Here is a 13,360-nt window from a genome sequence, read left to right on the forward strand (position 1 = left end):
TTAAATAAATAACGTGCCATCTGCAAATAGCGACTCACTCTGTACGCAGGTTAATAAATATGGTAAATAACCCAGAACAGGGTACAAAACCTTGAGCCACCTGCTGCCAGCCTTTCTGGGGAAGAAAGGGTGCTACCGATATTTACAGGAGCAGCAGGATTGTAGCTCCATCAACTCTCAACCCTGCTGCTGTGCAAACACGGGAGGGAAAGATGGTCCCTGAGCCCTGTGAGCTTTTTATCTAAAACAGAGTAAAATATAGAGCAGTGGAAAAAGAGAAGGCTGTACAGTCAGTGGGATAAGTGGCAAACACTGCATGGAGCAAAACACTTTGGAGTCTACGCTTTGTTTTCCCAGCCTGTCTCCATCCTCCACCTCAAGATGTCACTGGAAACGGCCCGTAAGCTGCTGGATTCCAGGGGGGCAGGGGCATCCTTTGCCCTGAGGATTTGGGAATCACATCAAAACATCGCAATTAGGGGAATGCAACAGGAAAATGAACTGCAAAGTACAAAATGCTGAGAGAAAACCAAGAGGGATGGTCCAAAGCACCACATGCCTTCTGCAGAGGCCCTGGGCCTGGTGGGCACCAGCTGCCCGGGGCTGCCCCGGAGCCGTGACCAAAGCACGAGGGCTGCCATCATCATCATCATCACTGCCTCTTCCAGCCGCAACCCAACCTGCGGCCATCGAATGGACCTGGTGACAGCAAGCGGCTGCGGGGACTGGGACTTTACAGAGGTTCAGAAGGCGATACCACCAAACCCATGGGAAGGAGGAGGAGGCACCGCCGCGATGGCTGCGGCAGCCGGCGGGACCCGGCGGTGATGGGCTGGCCGGGGCAGGGGGCAGCGCCGGTACCCGCACCGACCCGGCCCAGCGCCGCGGCTCTCGCCCGGAACAGCCCAGACTCTGCCAATTAACAGCCCCTGCTCAGATAATTAACAGCCCGGGCTCTGACAACTGGGAAGAGACTGGAGGCGGCCCGGGTGGTCAATGGCGCGGCCGCAGGATCCACCGGCGGTTATAGCAGCGCCGGGGCCGCAGACGCGGGGGGACGAGCCGGACCGGAGGGGAGCCTCAGTTAACACACCCCCGACACCCCCAGAGCAGCCGCGGCCCGCAGCCCCCCACCCCCACCCCGGAGCGCGGCCCTTCCCCGGGGGCTGCGGGCGCACCGCCGGCACCGGCACCGCCCCCGCCAACGCCGGGCAGGGGCCGCGCTGGGGCCGCGCTCCCTTGTTTGCAGGCGCGGCCCGGCCCGGCGCGGCGCAGGAAGCGCGGGGGGGCAGCGCCCACCCCATCCGCCGGGCTGGCAGCGGGGCCGGGCCGGGCTCAGCGCTGCGCTTCCGCGCGGGTAAGCGGCTGCGCGGGGAGCCGCGGGGGGCCGGGCCGGGCCGGGCCGGGGCGAGGCGGGGCGGGCGCTGGTTACGCTCCCCTGGGAGGCTGCGCTCGCCTTGCCTGCCTGCCTGCCTGCCCGCCTGCCCCCCCGCCCCCCCCCCCCCCAGTTTTCAGCGGAAACAATAGCAAATATCAGCATTTCTTTGCTAAGGGGCCGCCGGCAGGGCGGGGGCGGCCCGGCACAATAGCGGCTTTGGGGGGCGGCGCAGGGCCCCTGCGTGGCGCCCCCCCGCCCCCCGCGGCTGCGGGGCCGTGCGCGCGGGGAGCGGCGGCGCGCGCAGCGCGTGCGGCGGGGCCGTGCGCGGGGCTGGGCGCGAGGGAGCGTTGCCGTTAGTGCCGGCACCGGGGGCGGCCGGGCTGCGGGGGGGCGGCCCCGCGCGCAGCGGGCACGTGGGGAGCCCCGGGGTGTGTGTGTGAGCTCAGGGGACGCGGGGTCGGTGGCAGAAATGACGAAATCGGGGTCTCGGGACCTCCCGGGGAGTCCGTGAGGCCGCGCTCCGTGCCGGGGCCCGTCCCGTGTCAGCGGTGAGAAACCCACGGCTGAGCCTTCGGGGGGCTCCGTGACTCCTCCGTGCGGCAGCGGCGCGTTCCCCTGCTCCCAGGTCCGCCATGGACACGAGCGGCCACAGCATCCTCCTCCTCCAGCAGCTGAACATGCAGCGGGAGTTCGGCTTCCTGTGTGACTGCACGGTTGCCATTGGAGATGTTTACTTCAAAGCCCACAGAGCGGTGCTCGCTGCTTTTTCAAACTATTTTAAGATGATATTTATTCATCAGACGAGGTAAGGACACATGGCTTTTCTCCTGCCTTTTAACCTCTCTACTCAACTTGCTGCTTTTTCCCCTCCTCCTTAAAGGTATTAAAGTCTAAAAGAGCATAAGTGGGGATGTTAGATGGCCTGAGATTATTTTCCTAACCCAGCATCCGCCTTGGCTCTCTAAACATTCCCAGTCCAAGATGTGCTGTCCTTTAAAACCACCTTCTTAGTCAGCATACGCCAACATCAGGCCCCGCATTTTGGAGATGAGGCAGTTGTGTGACCAGAGGAAATAAGCACGTAAGTACCACAGCCTCCTGCAGTGAGAAGGGCCCAGATTTGCAATCTAGGGATATCCAGGTACCTCCTGCCCATAAGCAGCATGTGCGTGACATTGCCTTGGCTTGTAGGCGAGCTTGCTGGGCAGGACTGTCCCTTCTGGCAGGATCCACAGGCTTGAGGCAATGGAGGAGCCATCGCCTTATCGCAGTTCTGTGCTTCAGACTCTTGCAGATAAGGGCTGAGACTGAGATCATCAATTTATTTCAAGCTGCTGTCTGGATGCTTCACTCCCCTGGGTCAGGAGTGGTTCTGCAGGTATAACGATGATGGTGGTGCCCAGGTCTAATCTCATCTCTGATCTGGAGCTTGCTGCTTGTAATCTATTACACTCTTCTCCATTCCCCTTCCTTTTTGAGGATCGGGGCCCAGCACCTTTGCAAGATAATCATTAGCCATCGGGCCGCGTAGCCCTTCGGCTGGAAATGAGGAGATCGGCTAACTTCCTTTTCGATAGATGTTGTTTATTGACACTTAAGTGCAAAGCTCATAAAGATTACACAGTAGTGGCAGCTGAATTTATTACTTAAACAAATACTTATTGCTTCGTATTATTGGAGTGGCACGCACCGGTGATGTGTAGCTTGCATGGCGTCGCTGTGGTGCCGTACGGCGGCAGTTGGCTGTGCACGCAAGTGTTGAGGTGACCAGGAGCTGGCCACCGTCGCCGTTCCTGGCTGTGGTTGTGCACATGACCTTTAAAATCACAGGGATAAATGCACGCTCAGACACTTTGCTGTGCAAACAGGGCATATGCGCTTCTGCAGGTCTTTGCGGGGAGTGCTGCTCATGAACTGGGAAGCAGGCGGCAGCGCACACGCTCTGATAGCAAACAGCAGCGCAAATAAACGGGCAGGTAATGGATCAGGACTGTAATTTGGAGCCATGTATGTACTTAATGATCTGTCTTGTTTCAGTGAATGTATAAAGATTCAGCCTACAGACATCCAGCCTGACATATTCAGTTACTTGTTGCATATCATGTACACTGGGAAAGGGCCAAAGCAGACTGTCAGCCAGAGCCGACTGGAGGAGGGCATCCGCTTTCTCCACGCAGACCACCTCTCCCATATTGCCATCGAGATGAACCAAGTGTTCTCCCCAGAGCCGGTCCAGTCTTCAAACTTGTATGGGATCCAGATCTCAACTGCACACAAATCGGCCAAGGAGCGCCTGGGAGCGAAGGAGAGTCTGCCCAAGGTGGGCAGCAGGTGTGCTGTCCAGGGCGACCACCCACAGCTGCAGCTCTCTCTGGCCATCGGCCTGGATGACAGCTCCCTGGACCAGCAGGTTGCTCGCGCCTCTGCTCAGCCTGCTGCTCTCACCAAGCCAGCAGAAGAGCGTCCGAAGCTCTCGGTCTCCATAAAGCAGGAGCAGTGTGACACAGAGCCTGTGGTGTCCCAGAGCTGCACCCCTCCTTTTCCGGAGGTGGCGAGCCCCATCTTTGCTAAGGCCAGCCTCAAGGTGCACTTGTGCCACTACTGCGGGGAGCGTTTCGACTCCCGGGGTGGGCTGCGGCAGCACTTGCACACCCACGTCTCGGGCTCGCTGCCATTCGGTGTGCCGGCCTCCATCCTGGAGAGCAGCGATCTGGGGGAGGTGCAGCCTCTGGCTGAGGATAGGGAGGCTGGGGATCGCCACCGGCTCGGGGCCTTCCTCCTCAAGGATGACGAGCATCAGCTGGACCCTCCGAGCTGCAGTGATCTGGAGCCTCTGCAGATCGGCCAGCTCTCGCTCATCTCCAAGGACCACGAGCCGGTGGAGTTGAACTGTAACTTTTCTTTCTCAAGAAAGAGAAAAATCAGTTGCACTGTCTGTGGCCGCACGTTTTTCCGGAAGAGCCAGCTGCTCGAACACATGTACACACACAGAGGGAAACAGCACAAATACAGCCACTGCCAGCGGCTGGAGAGCCCTGCGACCCCCAGGTTCCATCCTTATTGTGACAGCGAGAGCCTGGGGAAGAGCTCCAGTTTATCCCAGGACCACTTAGATGAATGCATACTGGAGTCTGATCTCATCCAAGAAAGTGTTGATACGATCCTGGTAGAGTAGTTCTCCCCCTGAAGTAGCCTTCAGGTGCTGAAACTCTGAATATTTTGGTGTTTTACCACCTAGCGAGTGGCTGCTCCCCGCAGCTGATTTTCTTTAACAACCATTTCCCACCATCTCTGAGATAACTGTGAAAGACTGTGTACTTTGATTTGTGTACTTGCTTTTTTACTTCTCTAACTTTTACACTCAATTCAGTTCCCATCTAAGTCCTTCTCGGCAAGCTTCTGTGTAACTTGGTTACATTTTTCAGAAATGTGAACTTACTCCTGCTCTGCTTTACTAGAGTTAAGACTGTAGTGCTGGGTGTGAGGTTTAAACATTGTCTCATATGCTGCGTGGTGCCTCAGACGGTTTGTATCCCATAGCATTGCTTTTTTGAAACTAGATGAAGAGAAGCGTAGAGGGAAAGATGTACTGTGTTTCCCAGACAGTTTGTTTTTAATTAAAATAAATATCTCAAGGAGATGAATCCTGAAGTTTGTGTTGTATAACTGCAGTTAATCAATCTCTGCATAAATACATGCAGGAGTTATAAGGCTGGTCTTTTCAAGGCAACTGGCAGTGTTGATGTAGGGGTGGCAGCCTTCACTTTGACAAGCCCTGGAGCCCTCGTCAGTACAATCTTTTAAATTTACTTTTAGACTCGAGGGGTTTGCATATATTTTTCCTCATTCCTACTCCTCCCTCGTCAGCTGCTACTGCATGAGCAGAGACACGTTTTGCCACCCCTCTAGGACCACATCCCATTATGGGACCATCTTCACAAGGAGGAATGAAAGCTGCAAAGGAGCATCCTCTTCCTCTTGGAGAGGAGGCACATCCTAACCTAAGTCCTTTACAGGATTAAATACTGCACATGGATTTTCTCAGTGAAAATGATTTCTGACTCTTTGAACAGCTTGGAGCAAACACATTCTTAAATATTACGATCTGTATATTTGCTAAAAGCAAACATACAATGTGTTACTTCTTCTCTGCTTGCGGCACCACCACAAAATGGTAAAATGCAAGCTTTTTGCCTTTTGTGTATCATTGATAGCTGAAGTGTAAGATCTTAAGCAAGAGGCTTTCAAAATTGTACATGTTCCTCCTGGATTTGTATTTTGTTCCTCTGTAGTTTTTCACCTGAGATACCCCAGGCTTCCTATCAGATGGGTGCCAACCCATCCCCTCAAGAGATGCTCTTAATCAGAAGGCCCTGAAGAGGCACACACAAAGTTCTTACAGTGCAGAAGATTCTTTTGCAACGAAGAGCAAAAGCTTTGTGAGCTGCTTCCGTAATCTCATTACCCAGTTTTTGAGAAGCTGGAAGGCTCCCTGCCAGTCCTGGTGGAGTTGAGTCATTGCCTTCGGAAAGGGGGAGCCTGAACAATGGTGAGAACAGTTTACTGTCAAAATGCCCCCTCCAAAGCTCTTTGTAGTCAGGACCCTTGAGCTGTCTGTCCTGGAGCTGCAATTAAATTGCTCCCGAATTAAAAGACCATCTGAGGTCTTTGTAAGGGCGGCTGCTGTTTCTCCTGGGCAGGGAGCTGCACACTCCAGGGGATGGATTGGCCACTGAGAGCTGCCAAATTGTGTTTTAAGACAAAGGAGAAAAACAAACAGCCTCTGAGCCTGCCTGGATGATGTTACAAAATGCACACTGTGGTTTGGTGTGTGCTTGTCTGCTAGGCTGAGTGCTTCTCTCGCTGCGAGTACCCATTAAAGCTGCTCTGGTGTGGATGCATTTTAACTCGGCTTAAAAAGGTTTGCTTTAAAACAAGTGAACAAAATGACACCCAGGCCTGCAAATGCTGCATCTGAACATGGAGCGATTCACATAGAGCATTTCCTAGAAGAGAGCCGCCAGGGTCCGTCCTGGGCTAATAGCATCAGCTAAATCACATCCAGCACAGACTGCTTATAACTGGTGCAAATGCCCTCTGGCTTCCACTGACCTCTATTTCTACATGATGGTTAAAATAAAAATAAAAATGGTATTATATAGTCATTCCCTATTTGTGTGCGACACTTTATCGAGTGGGCTGGCTTCTCCGGGTGCCGCTTGCTTCACTCGGGTTCCTACGTTGAATTTCAGAACAGAGAGGAGTGTCTGCTGGGTTGGGTATAGCTGTAGAGAAGAGCCAAACCTGAGTTTTCAGACTATTCAGTCAGCAGATGAGCCCCTCGGAACTTCACCTAGATGCCTAACTTGCCTGAACTAATTGATTTTGAAAGTCAAATGGCCCTTGATACCTCTGCGAAGATAACCAGGTAGTGGTAATAGAGCTCAGTACTGGGGACAGCAGGGGGGACAGCAAGCAGCAGTGCCTGGAGGCATCTTGGGGACATGCTGCTCAGCTTCAGGTTTGTGGGCAGGATTGTTTGGTTCGCTTTGTGGCCATTAAAAGGGAGCTTTAATAAAAACCATGAACTCATGTAGAAGATCCAAATGTCTATCAGCTATACATGCGTATGTGTCGCAGGAGTGACTCTGTGGTACCAACTGCAAAAACATCAGTAAAGCTGAAATCGTCACTGTGTTCTTGTATGTGTTCAGTATGTCTTTGAAAAGTTACAACTGTAAGTGATTTTTTAAAAAATTGTTACACCTCTTTCTAGGGGTAACTCTAGTTAAGCTTTGTGGTACTGAACATCTGTGAAATCAAACATCTGTGAAAGGTATTTTTTGCATAATTTGCAATACAAGAAATGCATTTTCAGCAGTTTTCTACTGCAAGCATTAAAGCCCTGTTATAATTAAAGCAGTAGAAAAAGCTTGAGAGACAGAAGTCATCAGCTCCGAGTTACGTTAACTTGAAAACATCATTCTGTCTAAGTCTTATGAATAGAAAATAATTTTAGAAGACAGTTATGTTTGCTAAGTGAGGGCAGCAGCTGCTCCTGGATACATCATAAGAAGTTTTGTTACTGTATGTATAAGACACTTGAGTTACTGAGTGTTTAACCTTTATGCCGGTAGATGCTTGAAAGTTTGCCTGACTTGCACAGCTGGGCTTGGCAAATACTCATTTCTTGTTATTGTGTTTTGTTTTGTTTTGGTTTTTTTCATGAAAACATAAAATAATTTGTCACAGCGTGCAGAATAATGATGCTGGTGGTTCCTTCCACGTAGCGGCAGCTGGCTACTAGATGCACATGGGCTTAGGCAAAGAAAGCCCCAGGGGTGTGATACTTGTCGGATGGAGTCTAAAAGCTCCAGGGGATTCCCAGAGCTTTGCCCTGTGTTGCGGGGTCCCAGCATCAAGGGTGCAGAGCTGATGAACCACAGGCATGGAAGTGCCTCATCTGTGGGCTCTGCAGCTCATGTTTCATGAAAACATGTGAAGCCTGGGGCTGAGGCCCCGCCAGAGTCCCACGGCATGAGCAGACCCCTCGGCCAGCTCAAGTTAACCTCTGAAATGGGTCAGTGCTGCAGTGGCAACCAGCACTTTCCCACGTAGCTGGGTGCTGGCCTGAACGTGCCGCCTGGAGGTTAGCTGGCTCAGTGACCAAAGCATGCTAGACAATTTTGAAATGGGTATTTTGAAATATTTTTAGTGCTCTGGTGCTGAAGGGGCCAGGTCCAACAGAAGCCATGATTTCTTGAGCTGCTTAGGGTGCAGTAAAGGGTGTGGGCTAAAGGCTATCTTAATTTCCCCTTGCAGCATGATGTCTAGGGATTTTACTCAAAACTTGCTTCTCACCACCTGCAGTGCTGGCCGGAGATGCCATTTGGTAGCACGTGTGCAATGAAAGCATTAGGCTGAACTGCTCCTGCGTTACTGGTGCCAGAGGGGCAAGACTTCAATGCTTGTTACTTGTCCAAGTCATCCTTCAAAGGTGACCCATCCCCTCTCAACAGTCACCTGCAAATGTTTGGGTTTTACCTCTTCCACCTTGCATTTTTGGGCAGCTGGGGGAGAGCAATGCCAGCACTTGTCTGCTGGCTGCCCAGGAGGTGATGCTGATGGGTGGGCCGTGCTCGCCCCGTCTTCACATAGGATAAAAACCCCCTTTATCTCATTTTACTTTCTGCACAGACTGTGGTTACAACATGTGTCTTCAGCCATCTGGCTGCACCAGCCACTAAGGCAGGCTCTTCGCTCACATGTTGTCTCTCAGATCACTGCCAAATCAGGCGGCAGCAGAAGGCAGCGGGTGCAGGAGGGCCGGCAGCCCATCCATGGGTGCCATGCCCCTCACCAGAGGGGTTTGGGACATTTGTGCACGCTGAGAAGGTTAAAAAGGGAAAATAAATTTGCTGTCAGGATGTAAACCTGAAGCAGTGAGCATTGCAGTTCAAAGCAAAACCATGAAATAATGCTCTCATCAACTTTCTAGAAGGAGTGTGATGCTGATACTGAATACTTTTCCACTATTTTGGAGGCAGATGGTATAAATCCCGCGTAAGCAAAGCCTCCAGAAGTGCTTTGAAGTGCAGTGAAAAGGGCTTTCAGCACATGCAGTTCAGCATCAGTGCGTTCAGGACCGTGCGCTACAGTGGCCAAGCCAGGAGGTTTTTTCTTGGTTTGTCAAAGTCCTCCCACGGCAACTTGCCAACAACAGGTTGTGCTATATTGCTGCGATTGTCTTCAGCTTCGCTGTTTAATAAAACCCAGCCTCTTCTTTCCCCTTCTTGCCATGGTGTGCCAAAATGGACTGCAATGGAGTGGGCTTCCCAACACTTTCCACTAGGAAAATATATTCTGAGTAATAAGAAATCGTGAGGAAAAAGGTAATGAGGATGGATCTGCCCTAAATTACATGCCAGTTAGATATTTACAGCCGGAGCTGTGTCAGGACTGAATTCCCTGAGACACAATTGCAGCATTTACATGTTTCATTAAGAAAAAGTAATGAGACAACTTCAAAGGCAGCCTAGGAGAGGAAGTGTTTCCAGTAACTTATTCCAAACCAGACGCTGCACCCTCAGAACAGGGGCGTAGCAAAGCTCAAAACCTTCCTGCTGAGCGAGGCTGATTTTCACCTGAGCTGAGATGCCCCTGGGAAGCTTTGCAGGGCTCTGGGCAGCCCAGCAGCCCGCGCATGGTGCCACCCTCCTGGGATGCACAGGGCAATGCTGCTGAAGGCTTCCAGTGGCAGTCGGGCAAAATGTAGTCCACGTTAGCCCACCTGTTACTGGGACAAATGGTGTAAAAAAACATTGTATAAAGCCCTCTGTCCCTCCTGGTGCTGAATTTGCAACCCAGCAGTTGCAGGATGTAAAGCCAGCTATAGGCACTGGGGTGGGGAAACTGGGGCCATGAGTCATCGGGGGTGATGCAGGGGAAGGAACCTCATGGCAGGCAGCAGCACGGTGTCAACCATCGAGCCAGGCCTCTTTGGGGAAGGAACCTCATGGCAGGCAGCAGCATGGTGTCAACCATCGAGCCAGGCCTCTTTGGAGCTGCTGCCAGCACCGGGCAGCCTTGCCAAGCCCCAGCTGCAAGCGCCGTCATGTGGGGGGTGGAGGCTGATGCTCAGCGTCACCCCCCTTTCCCCGCAGCCATCCCGGGAGGGACCCGCTCCGGCAGCAGTCTCCTCCGCCACCCCGCAGCAACCACCACCGCCCCAGCAGAGCAGGCGCCAAAGCCTGTCATTAGGGGCCGAGCATCCCCGGCCAGGCTCTGTTTATCCTGGCGGTGTGGTTGTGAGCCGCTTACTCATGGCTTTAATGAGCAGGGTGCAGGTGTGCATTCCTGTTGTGCCTGTTGCACACGCCTGCCGGCCCCTCGCTGGCGAGCCAGCCAGCCCCCAGCCCGCTGTGTCGTGCCCGCAGGCTCGCAGCTGCTCTACAAACTTCAGGGAGATGCGGGGTGAGAGGCTTCCAGCGCTTCGGCCTTCCCTGCCTTGCTCCAGCTAGTAAAGTACATGCAAATTCAGTTGCAGGCTGCCTGGGCTGCGACAAAGCGCCGCGCAGCGTCCGCCCGCGCTGCACCCGCACCGGCCAAGGCTGTTGAGCAGCAGCAGTCTGGGGGAGCTTTGGGCCTGCAGAAATCAAGTGGCTGAGGCTGCTGGCAGGAGCAAGGGGATGCATCGCTCCTCCTCCCCAGAGGGGATGCTGAGAAAGCACCGTAGGAGTTGGAGTACTTGCGCTTCCCACCCAGCTGCCATCTCCCCAGCCTCACATCACACGGAGCTGTCATGGCACTGAGCCTTGACGCATCGGCACCTCAGCCTCGTGTCTTCATTAAAATGGCAAACAGTGAGAGCAAATGTGACATGAATGACTGTTGTTAGATGACAGAGACTCCCTCCCTCTCAAGATTAAAATTTGCTGGCTGGGACGGCAGCAAAGTGATGCTTGGTGTGGCCGTGCACCTGTGAGGACTCGGTGCTGGAAAGGCACCACCTGGAAGGACACTGTTATCCGCAGAAGGGACCCCACTGGGACACCCCCCTTGGTGGGGGGTTGTCTCCTCTTCCAGATTAAAGAGGTTTGAAAGGATGATCTCTGCTAGGTCTAATTTGAGGACTGATGGGGTGACTGCCAGTCAGCTCTAGCTGCAGATGATACTTTCATTTTAGCAATCTGAATTGCAAAATGTGTTTTCCTAACGTCTCCCCCCATTTTGTATCCAGCATGTTTGTCAGTTTTTATGTAACAAAATCTATTTTAAAATGCTAGGCTTGGGTATTTTAGCTGAAATCCACTTTCCAGGCAAATGGGCTTTCACCCCACTGCAGAAAAATCCCATCATTTAGCACAGATGATTTGCATGCTTCACCGTTCTCTGCAAAAAGAAAGAAATGTGAACATTCTGCCTCCTAAAAAATGTTGAACTATATTGTTGCTTAAATAACTGTATAAGAAATAACATCTTCAGATTATTTTTTTAAATCACATTTAATGTGAAGATTTTATCTGATGGCAAAAGAAAGTATTTCATTATTTTAATACCACACAACAAGAGCTAACAAGAACCATTTCTCTGGGAAATAAAACTGCAGATGTAAAATAACATTAAAGCAAATTATTTAAATCAATCTGTTTTCTTGGAGCATTTCATTGTTTTGAGTTACTCATGTTGAAAGCCTGTATCTGTAAGACAGGCAGTATTAGGGTTTCACTGCCCTTAACACCCTGGTCCATCAGCAGGGCCTGGCTTCCATCCATCCATCTCAAGCACAGACCAGGATTCCTGTGTATTTCATGACTCTGAAAAACAAATAAACAAAACCAAACAACCCCCCCCAAATGCCTGGATTTTCATTTTTATACATAAGGATGCATACAAAAATGTTGGTCATTCTTGCAGGGACTGCATTGTCAATTCAGACACTAGATTCCTGGCTGCTGATTTGGTCCTTTGAAGCGTACGGAGCTGCAGTGACCTTCGACAGCTGGAGCAGACCTAAGCAGTCCGTGCATTTCTCGGGCACTTTTGATGTCCCAGGGCAGGAAAGAAAAGGCAACATTTGTTTGTGCCATCATTGTCTACCAGCAGTTTCCAAAAGGAACTTTTCAGTGGATACCTTTGTTTTCCACTGGGCTCAGTGTTGACTTAACAGAAAAGCTTTTTTTCCCCCTGCAAGCCTTTCTGGGCATGAGTTATACTATTTAAACACTCTTTGCTGCTAATACAAAAAAGCTGTAGGAAATGAAAATATTCAAAAGGCCACATCAAAGCAGGGATAGAGGACTTGCTGAATATAAAGCTGAGTTGTCCCCACCGAGGACAGCACTGGAAACATCTGGGAGAAAAGCAGCAGCACAGGCAATGGGTTGAGAAGAACCAAATAATTCATTAAGATGATGCTACAAAGCAACCACTTCCATAATTCAGAGGGGCAGCAAGCGATGAATCCCTGGGTAAAGAGCCAGACAGCCCAAAAGCAATCTGAATGGGGCTATAAGAAACAAAGGTTGCGTATTATTCCAGTTTATTTCAGCTGTCGGTGAGGAATGCGGTCCTAAAGCCAGGCCACCCTTTGGTGCTCTGGCACAACCAGGCAGTCACATCCTCGCAGCTTTCCTGGCCCAGTACTCCTTTGCAATAATAATTTTTTCCTTCCTTCTCCAAAAGAATAAATGCTTTATTAATGTTCAACTCTCTAATCATAATGAAGGAGTAGAGAGTCTTAATTAAGCCATTAGGTTCCGTAAACCAGAAGGAATAAATAGTATTAATACTATTACAAATGGATAACTGCCCCCCCCCCGGCCCCTCCCATATTTTCTGTGTTATAAAGTGCCTTAAGAAATTACATGAAAGATGTTATGCAAAAAAATATTTCAGGGTGCATGGCCCATTTGAGTCGTAACAGAAAGCACTGAAGCGCCAAACTTGCTGCTCCTCATCCCAAGGTGCTATCCCTTGCCACGGACCTCATTAGCACCAAACCAGGCGCTTGGGAATAGCAGCCTGGAGCCTTGGGAGCAGAAAGGGTGACCCAGCAGCTTGCAGAGAAATCCAAACAACCTGCGCAGGATCAGCAAGAGCTCTGCCACCCCATGCACAGCATCGTACGGGACAGCTGACGGGGAATTTAACCCTTCGGAAGTAGGACAGCTTTTCTTACCCACTGGAGATTTGTGATCCTTCACAAATACTTCACAGCAGCCCCTGGGCAGCCAGGACTCTGCAGTGGAAATGACTGGTCATCCACCGAAAGGAAACCTTATAAAAAGAGCACAGGAGGAGCAAGCCTCCAAAGAATTCAGGTCCGCTACCAACTTTAAGATTTCTTTCTGCTCGCCGTATGGTTTCCTGAATAAGCTGGACACAACAGGGCACCGCTGTGAGTTTATCCTTTCACGTCTAAAATCTCTCCTTAGTTGCCCACTCAATCACAAGGCAAGAAAACAACAGGTACATTCAACT

The 13,360-nt window shown here is 51.4% G+C and overlaps 1 protein-coding gene across 1 annotated transcript; it reads left to right on the forward strand.

The window, feature by feature from the left end:
- Positions 1 to 1,485: 1,485 nt before the first annotated feature.
- ZBTB25 (zinc finger and BTB domain containing 25) lies at positions 1,486 to 5,022 on the forward strand. Its single transcript, XM_005437287.4, has 2 exons — positions 1,486 to 2,183; positions 3,416 to 5,022. Exons 1-2 carry the CDS (start codon positions 2,011 to 2,013, stop codon positions 4,551 to 4,553), a joined length of 1,311 nt encoding a protein of 436 aa, XP_005437344.2. The 5' UTR covers positions 1,486 to 2,010; the 3' UTR covers positions 4,554 to 5,022.
- Positions 5,023 to 13,360: the final 8,338 nt, after the last annotated feature.

Source organism: Falco cherrug, chromosome 7 (assembly GCF_023634085.1).
Source record: "Falco cherrug isolate bFalChe1 chromosome 7, bFalChe1.pri, whole genome shotgun sequence".
Lineage (NCBI taxonomy): Eukaryota > Metazoa > Chordata > Aves > Falconiformes > Falconidae > Falco > Falco cherrug.

Coding starts and splice junctions, on each gene's coding strand:
- ZBTB25 (XM_005437287.4), top strand. CDS start 2,011: ATGGACACGAGCGGCCACAGCATCCTCCTCCTCCAGCAGCTGAACATG. Junction 2,184..3,415: donor ATATTTATTCATCAGACGAG/GTAAGGACACAT, acceptor GTCTTGTTTCAG/TGAATGTATAAAGATTCAGC.